We start from the raw sequence: 9,063 nt of genomic DNA on the forward strand, positions 1-9,063 counted from the left end.
ATGGACTCCAGATGCAGTTGGAACAAGGTCCCTGTAGTTCAAAGAGATAAACGGAGGTACCCAAAATTAGGCCATTGTTGTACATTTAGGCCTTACCGCCTTGCCCATTAACAACAGTAGGTGGGCTAAGGCTCACTGTCAGTCACTGTTTATACTTGATCACGGCTGACCTGGTTCTGGTCGTAACCAGAGGCCTGGCAGTGAAAGGTCCTGATTCTATCCCCAGCACCCAGAGACAGATGGTCCCTCAGGGATGTAATAACCCTGGGGGATATTTTACACTCATGGTCTTTCGCACGGGCTGGGGACTTCCACAGTCTCATCCCAGGGCTGAGAACCTCAGGGTTAAGTTGCACAAAGTGAAAATAACGGAAATGTGATCCCTGCGTTGCACACTGTGCTGTGCTGCCCTGGGCAGATGTGGCTTTAAGCTGGTGTCCAAGCCCCGTCCCACTCTCAAGAAGGACTGGGCCAAAAGAGCTGATTTTCCCGGCCCCCGGTCCGGGGGGCTCTGCGTTTTATTTTAATTTTAAATGAAGCGACTTAAACATTTTATAAACCTTATTTACTTTACATCCAACAATAGTTTAATTATATATTATAAACTTACAGAAAGAGACTTTCTAAAAACGTTAAAATGTATGACTGTATGAGTGAATAAATGAAGACTCGGCACACCACTCCTGAAAGGTTGCCGACCCCTGACCTAGGGGTTACAGTGGTTACAGTGGATGAGAAGCTGGAGATGAGTCAGCAGTGTGCCCTTGTTGCCAAGAAGGCCAATGGCATATTGGGCTGCATTAGTAGGCGCATTGCCAGCAGATTCAGAGAGTGATTATTCCCCTCTATTCGGCACTGGTGAGGCCACACTTGGAGTATTGCGTCCAGTTTTGGGCCCCACACTACAGAATGGATATGGACAAATTGGAGAGTCCAGGGGAAGGAAACAAAAATGTTTGGGGGGATGTGGGGGCTGGAGCACATGACCTATGAGGAGAGGCTGTGGGAACTGGGATTGTTTAGTTTCCAGAAGAGAAGAATGAGGGCGGATTTGATAGCAGCCTTCAACTACCTGAAGGGGGGTTCCAAAGAGGATGGAGCTCAGCTGTTCTCAGTGGTGGCAGATGACAGAACAAGGAGCAATGGTCTCAAGTTGCAATGGGGGAGGTCTAGGTTGGATATTAGGAAACACTATTTCACTAGGAGGGTGGTGAAGCACTGGAATGGGTTCCCTAGGGAGGTGGTGGAATCTCCTTCCTTAGAGGTTTTTAAGGTCAGGCTGACAAAGCCCTGGCTGGGATGATTTAGTTGGGGTTGGTCCTGCTTTGAGCAGGGGGGTGGACTAGATATCTCCTGAGGTCCCTTCCAACCCTGATCTTCTATGATCCTAAGTCAGTCTCTTGAGGGTTGGAAAAGAAAGTGTCAGATGTGGGAGTGGGCAGAGAATTCCCACTGAACCTCAAAGCACAGAGTGACCTGTCCAATCTTATAGCCCTGATTCTAGCTATTGAGAAAATTGCTTCTGGGCTTTTTCTAGGCTAGTTCAGATAATTTGTAGATGTGTTGTTTGGGTTATTTTTTTTCCCTCTCTCACTCTCTCTCTTTCTTTTAGTAAAATGATGCTAAAATTTTTGTAACTAATACAGCCAAATAATGAGATGAATAGTGAAGCAGGTTTAGCTACTTCATAAGAAAATGGGTAAATTTATTTCCCTGATTTTGAGTCTTGATGGCAAGAGGCCTCTCTCCCGGCCGGAGCACCCGCCTGCCCCATTGGAATTCCCCACCCAGGCTTGGGACACTTTCATCTCCAGCTCTAATGAGTTGGATACAGGATCAAATTGATACAAAGTGCAGAGACTCTCTGGGAGGGGGAGGGGACAAAATACAGGTGAATAAACTCCACTGTGCCTCAGACACAGGCCAGCGCTGCTGGAGTCAGCAGATATAGTGACGGTGACGGGGAAGGAGGGAATCCCTCCGACTCACCCCATTGCCTTCAGGAGTCACAGAGGCTGAAATGATCAATCTGTCCCACTCCTGCTCCTCCTTGTTACATGGAAATATATTTTAAATAAGGAAAATGGTAAAAAAGTAAAATATCTGCTGCCCAGCACCACCTGGACCAGCGTGAGCACAACTGGGAAGGAGACATTTTGTCAGCAAAGGGGGAACTTGGTGACTAACAATCGCTCTGCTCCTGGGGTGACAGTATAAACGTGATGCTCAGGGATTGTCCAGACCAGGAAAATGGGTGTCCATTAGGACAGGCCAAAGGGGAAGATGCCAGCTAACCCCAAACCCTGTGCCTGGGCTATGTCAGCACTGCAAACAGAGCGGTGTGTTTACATCAGGATAGCTACCTCCAGCACGCCGACACCAAGGGAAATCCTAGAGCAGAAGACAAACCCCATGTCCATTTTCACTCAGTGAGGCGACTTGTGGTCACCCCAATTTCCCAAACCTGGGGCTGATGGAAACTCCTTGCTGGAAGGACACACACTCCCATGACTCACAGGAGAAAGGAGTTGGGGGAAAGGAGCACGGGACTCACCCCAGAGAAGGGCGACCTGTAAAAGGCACAAGTGGGCAACACACGAGGCAGGTGAGAGAACAGAGGGACACAAATGGTGCAAACCACAAGGTCGCTATGTGGGAATTAGCAAATGTGTTTTTAAAAAAAGTCTTTTCTCCACCCTACACAACGTTTCTACGCTGCGTCGCGGTCCTGTGAACACCCTGCTGTCTTGTAAGGGGTGGGCCCTGGATGAAACTCACAGCATCTATAAGGTCTCTCTCCCGTGTGAATTCTCTGATGTACAATGAGGTCTGAGCTCACACTGAAGCCTTTCCCGCACTCACAGCACTGATAGGGTCTCTCTCCTGTATGCCTTGCCTGATGTGTAATTAGGGTTGATTTCTGCCTGAACAGTTTCCCACACTCACAGCACTCATAGGGGCGCTCTCCTGTGTGGATCCTCTGATGTGTATTAAGGGCTGTCTTGACATTGAATTTTTTCCCGCATTCATGGCATTCATAGGGTCTCACTCCAGTGTGGATCCTCTGATGTGTAATTAGAGCTGAACTCTGTGTGAACGTTTTTCCACACTCAGAGCACTGATGAGGTATCTTTCCCATGTGGATATTCTGATGTCCAATAAGGTCTAAGCTGACACTGAAGGTTTTCCCGCACTCACTGCATTCATGGGGTCTTTCTCCTGTGTGGATCCTGTGATGTCGAATAAGGTGAATGCTCTGACTGAAGCTTTTCCCACACACACTGCATCCATAGGGCCTCTCTCCAGTGTGGATTCTCTCATGTTTTAAAAGGCCTGAGTGGCTAGTGAAATGTTTTCCACACTCAGTGCATGTGTTTTTTCTCTCTCCTGTGGGTATTCTCGGCTGGGCTGTGGTTTCCAGGAGGTCCTGGTGAGTTCCCTGACAATTAATGGAGTTACCCACTTTCTCCGCTGGCTGGTTTCTCTGCTCCCTCTCTGGCCTGTGCTGACTCTCACAGGCTTTGCCCTGCACACGATGCCGGGCCACATTCCCTCTGGAGCTGTGCGATAATCCCCCATGTGGTGCCACTTGCTCAGAATCTTCCTGCTGAGGATTCTGCTTCTTCTCCCCACTCACCATCCCAGCACCTGCTGGGACAGAGAGAGAAACCTCAGAGACAGGGATGGAAAGGGGGAAACAAACCAAAATTAGAGCTGGAGAGACAGAGAAGAAACCTAGTAGCTGGATTGTCCACAACTCTTCCCCATAGGGGAGAGAGGAGGGGAACAATTCTGCCTCCACATCCCTCAGGGAGGGAGCTCTGCCAGGTGTCAGTCAGGATGTGCAGGAAGCCATGAGCGACAGTTGCCCTGAGGATACACGGCCTCCTGGGGATACTCCTGAACCCCGAGAGTTCACAAGGCTTTTAGGGACTCCCAGCTGTTTCCTTCAGGCCCTGAGAGCTTTGAGTTGGTTTAATGATCCCTCACCTGCGCAGGCACCTCTGGGGATCTCTCCTTCCTCACAGCCCTGGAGATCCGGGACCCACGGCTCCTCCCCTCGTTCCAGCTGGGAGATCACATCAGGTTTGGAAACTGGACACACTGCTCAGGGGAAAGAAAACAAGGGAGATCAGAGAATTCATGGGACGTTTCTATTACTTTAACCCCAGCCCATTTTACAGCAGGGAAAGGCTGAGGGCAGCTCCCCAGGTGCAGGAGACTCTGCGTATGAGGGATTTAACTCTCCCCATCTCTGCTGGGAACACACACAGCCAGACGCTGCTCAGCAAAGGGGCTCCTAAAACACAGAGACAGGAACTCCACGTTCCAGGAAGTTAAGGCCCCAGCCAGAGGGGAAGTTACCCTGGACCTGCTTCTTCATCCCAGAGAGAAACCCCGAGAGAACGGGGGAGTTGTAGGAGAGCCGGGACTGGTGAGCACGGGCTGGTGGGATTCAGCGCAGTGAGGAATAGGAGGGATGGGGGGTGTCACCGAATGTCGTATCTCAGGATGTGTCTACACTTGAGACACCATGACTGTACTGTTATAGTGGGTCAGTGTAGATACTCAGCAATGGGAAGGTTCTGCTGTCGGGGTCGGTCATCCACCTCCCGCAGAGGCAATAGCTAGTCCACAGAAGCATCATTTTCTGCATAAAAACCAACTATTCTAACTACCCTAAATTCCACAGGTGCATTCAGATGGCCTTGAAATGTGCTGGTTTCTATGGTCATTCATGGACGGGTTACTGGTCCCAGTATGGGGTGACCGGTTAAAGATGTTCCTGAGATTTAGCCCCACCACCCTAGGCAGCTTTTGACAAAATCATCTTGGTCTTGAAATGTTTTTTGCACACAGCTGGGGCTGAAACTGGTTCTAATTGTCCCTGGACTGATCTCAGTCACTTGGCATTGATCTGTTAATACAGGACACCCCGTCTTCTGCAGGAAACCAGCTCTGAAAGCCAATAGCTGCGGAATCTGGAATCTCAGAGCAGCACAAGCCAAACTGAGCAGTCGCTGACCTGGAAATGCACACGTGCTGCCAGACTACGTCCCTAGGAAGTGCGCGAGGGTTGCCAGCAATCTGCTGGCCCAGGGAAAGGTTTGCTCAAGGGGATGGGCTGCGGCCACTGAACCTGAACGACACCCATGAACTGAAGCCTGAGCCCGAGCTCCGATAGCTTTCACACGATGTGTGTGGTGCATTTTTCTTGCATTCGGCAGAAGTTCCTCTTGGAAGCTTTGCCCTTTTATACCACAATGTTTGTGTTAAGATTAATAGTTTAAAGTTCTCTGAACTAAAAAACCCACTTTCTTCCCCAGTCTGCACTTAAACTTTTTGCTAGGCTAGCTCTGTGTGATGGGGGTGTGAAAAATCACCCCGCTGACCAACACAGCTATGCTGGGAAAAGCTCTAGGGTAGACATAGTTATGGGCGGGGGGGGGGGAGAAAGAATCAATTAAAAAATTAAAGGTAATTAAATATCCATAAACTACATCCATGCAGAGGTCAAGAACATGCCACAATTGCAACACAACCTTAACTCTGCCCCTTCCCTAACCCTGGAGCTGGCAATAGCCACTGGCAATGGTTCAGTAAGGCTGGTGCAAAGGTTTACAAACTACCAATGGAAGTGGAGGCTCCTCCATCTCAGGAAGTCTTCCAGCGAAGACTGGACGTCTTTGTGGAGGCTGATTAGTCAAATACAAGGTATTGAGCTCAGTACAGCTGTAAGTGGATGAAATTCCTGGCCTGTATTGTAGATAGTCCTTTCTGGCCATAGAAAGCTACAGCTATGAAGAACGACTAAGAAGAACATGCCACCGTTTGTGTTGTGTTCCACGGATCGGAATACCAGCATTTTCCTGCATGTGTGTCAGCTGTGGATGACTGTGAGCAGCTTGGCAGAGATGTGACTGTGATAGGAAGAGAGCTGCATGTAAAACTTGGGGGCCTAGTCTGCCTCATGCCCGTGCTAAGGGCTGGAGGCTGGGTCCGTGAACGTGCACAAGGGTGAGGTCTTGTCACCGAGATTGTCAGCAGCCTGGTGACATATGTGCTAGTGATCCTCAGGGCTCAGTGAGAGCTAAGCGAAGTCTGCGACTCAGGAGGAAACCTCGGGGCGAGGGGAAAGGGGTGATCTCACTTTGCAGGTCCGAGCTGGTTTGTGTGGAGTGGGAGCAGTGTGTGAGTGCCAGCCAGGGGTCAGAAGTTTCTGTTTGTCACATTGGACCTAAATCCAAGTTTTGCCCTAGCAAAGAGAAGATGTCAGACTTCGTGCTGTACTGCCCCTGCGCGCTGTTTCCAGAGCGTCCTGTAGCAGGGGAGGGCAGAGCGCTAGGGTGTGTGTCACTGGCTTGTTGGGGTGTTGCTGAAACAGGGCAGAGTAGAGGTTGCATTGTGGGGATGCCATAAGCATTAACTCTGCATTTCCCCTCCTAAGAACCGAGGGGACAGGAACCCTTACCCAGTGTTTGTGCCCACTACACATCCGGCACTGACCCCTGGTGCTGCTGGGTCATGTGCTTCAGCTCCCTAATCATTTTTGTTGCCCTCCGCTGGACTCTTTCCAATTTTCCCACATCCTTCTTGTAGTGTGGGGCCCAAAACTGGACACAATACTCCAGATGAGGCCTCACCAATGCCGAATAGAGGGGAATGATCACGTCCCTCGATCTGCTGGCAATGCCCCTACTTATACAGCCCAAAATGCAGTTAGCCTTCTTGGCAACAAGGGCACACTGTTGACTCATATCCAGCTTCTCATCCACTGTGACCCCTAGGTCCTTTTCTGCAGAGCTGCTGCCTAGCCCCTCGGTCCCTACTGTCAAACTCATATTTATAGCCAAACCCTGCTGCCTTCCACTTAATCCTGACAGGGGCTGAGCTTCAGTTTATAAAAGGCTGTGAAATGATGCATCCAGGATTTACGAGGGTGACTTACAGATGACTTTTTTTGTGACCATTCTTGCCTTTTTCTGACCAATGAAAGAGGCCTAGGAGATATTTTGCTCTTTTTTAAAAATAAAAAATTGTCTTAAATAGGGTTACCACACTTAACAAATAAAAAAAGAGAACCCTCCATGGGGTCCTGGCCCCGCCCATTTCCCACCCCCAGCCCCACCCCAACTCCGCCCCTTCCCCACCCCAACCCCGCCCTAACTCCACCCCCTCCTCCCTCCCACTCCCAGCCACGCGAAAAGGGCTGCCCGAGCGCTACCGGCTTCACGGTTTCCCAGGCAGCCCCCAGACCCTGCGCCCCCGGCCGGCGCTTCCCCAGCGCAGCTGGAGCCCAGGAGGGGAAGCGCCCAGCCTGGAGCGCAGGGTCTGGAGGCTGCCTGGCAAACCGTGAAGCCGGTAGCGCTCGGGCTTCAGGCAGCCCCCTTGCCTCCGGACCCTGCGCCCCCGGCCGGGCACTTCCCCTCCCGGGCTCTGGCGGCGCAGGGTCCGGAGGCACGGGGGCTGCCCGAAGCCGGTAGCGCTTGGGCAGCCCGGCTCTTAAACAGAGCTGAAGAGTCAGGGGAGGAGCAGAGCCGCCGCAGGAGGGGAAGTGCCTGGCCGGCATTTTCCCAGACGTTCGGCTTTTTGGCAATTCCCCCCAGATGGGGGTTTGAGTGCTGAAAAGCCGGACATGTCCGGGAAAAACCGGACGTATGGTAACCCTATCTTAAAATCCCGAATTTTTCTAAAAGACTCTGTGGACAATAGGAGAACTGGTAGGTTTATAAGATCCAAGAAATGTGGCAAATGAAACTTTATTGTATCTCAGACTTTTTTGTTATTGTTGTTGTGTTAATCGCAACCAGTGTAGTATTTAAAAGATAGATTTGGCACCTAAAGATGCCAATCAATAGGAGTTAGACACCTGGACACTTCTGAAAATCTAGGCATCTTTCCATGTCGCTAGGCAGCTAAATACCTTTAGAAATCTGGCTCTTAATCAGTTGAGGGGAAATTATTTTCATTCTGTCAGTTTAAGTGTTATGCAGACTAAACTACACAGGATCATTTCAGGGGACAAGGCAAAGATGCCAAGTTTATTATTATAACAATTTGATCTATAACCAATAGCTAATACCTATACACACACACACACATCAAATGTTCTGCAGCTGCTGGATAGTTACCAGTCCTGAACGTAGCTTGAGTCCGTGGCTTGATTTCGCAGCTTGGGTTCATAGCTCGTGGCGGTAACTGGCCAGGAAAGTCGGGCACAAGGACGAGCTGGGTCTCTGTTGGGCGCACTGATGCCCTTCCATGTTGACAGCAGAATGTTACCCCAAAGTCTTCCATCTCACCCATCTTTTTTATAGGCTTTTAGTTTGAATCCAGAGTCTATAGGTCTTGCTGTGTCACGCTGCCTCTGGGTTCGGTGTGACTGATCACCCGTCAATTGCAGACCTGACTTTCAGCCTCGGACCGGGCTTTGATCTTCCTTCTATTGTACCTTTGTTCTTTTCTTTTTAGGGTGGACTCTTCTTACTTTGTTAGGGCTGTTGTCTGCATTTTCAGCTGTTGGTATTTACACTTTATTTCATCGGGATGGGATGGGGCTGGAGGTTGATTCCATTATCTGTGCATACCTCATTCACACATATGAACTAAACTAATAAGGTTACAGCAGGGTATTGCAAAATGAAGGTTACAGCAGGGTTTACAAAATTGAGTAAGCATTTCAAAAATGGAGTTTGAGTTACAATATGGAGTCTTATTAATAATAGTAATTAAAGAAAAGAAACAATTTCATTCTTCAGCTCTACATAAATAAGTCTTAACAGCTCTGCTGCTTCTGAAGGTTCAAACAAACAAAAACAGAGTTGTTCTTTTTCAGGAGGGAAAGACTCCGGGATCCTGTCAGACCTCTCTACATGTAGAGAAGCCCAAAGGGACTCAGTGCACTGATTAGTCTTTGCTCTTCAGTTCAGCTTTAAGGAATGGCCATTTTAAAAATTACTGGGCATGAATTTTCACCTCGAGTTTTTGTCATTTTCTCTCATGCTTAAATTTGGAAATAAAATCACCTCAACTTTTGTCGCATCTCTCCAATATTGAAAAAAG

The 9,063-nt window shown here is 49.4% G+C and overlaps 1 protein-coding gene across 1 annotated transcript; it reads right to left on the reverse strand.

Moving 5' to 3' along the window:
* Nucleotides 1-2,710: 2,710 nt before the first annotated feature.
* LOC128845203 (zinc finger protein 3-like) lies at nucleotides 2,711-3,550 on the reverse strand (the record flags this gene model as incomplete). The annotated part of the gene is made up of 2 exons (XM_054043597.1): nucleotides 2,711-3,088; nucleotides 3,176-3,550. Coding segments are annotated over 2 exons (753 nt in total), but the record flags the coding sequence as incomplete, so codon positions are not given.
* Nucleotides 3,551-9,063: the final 5,513 nt, after the last annotated feature.

The sequence above is a fragment of the Malaclemys terrapin genome, chromosome 11 (genome assembly GCF_027887155.1).
Source record: "Malaclemys terrapin pileata isolate rMalTer1 chromosome 11, rMalTer1.hap1, whole genome shotgun sequence".
Lineage (NCBI taxonomy): Eukaryota > Metazoa > Chordata > Testudines > Emydidae > Malaclemys > Malaclemys terrapin.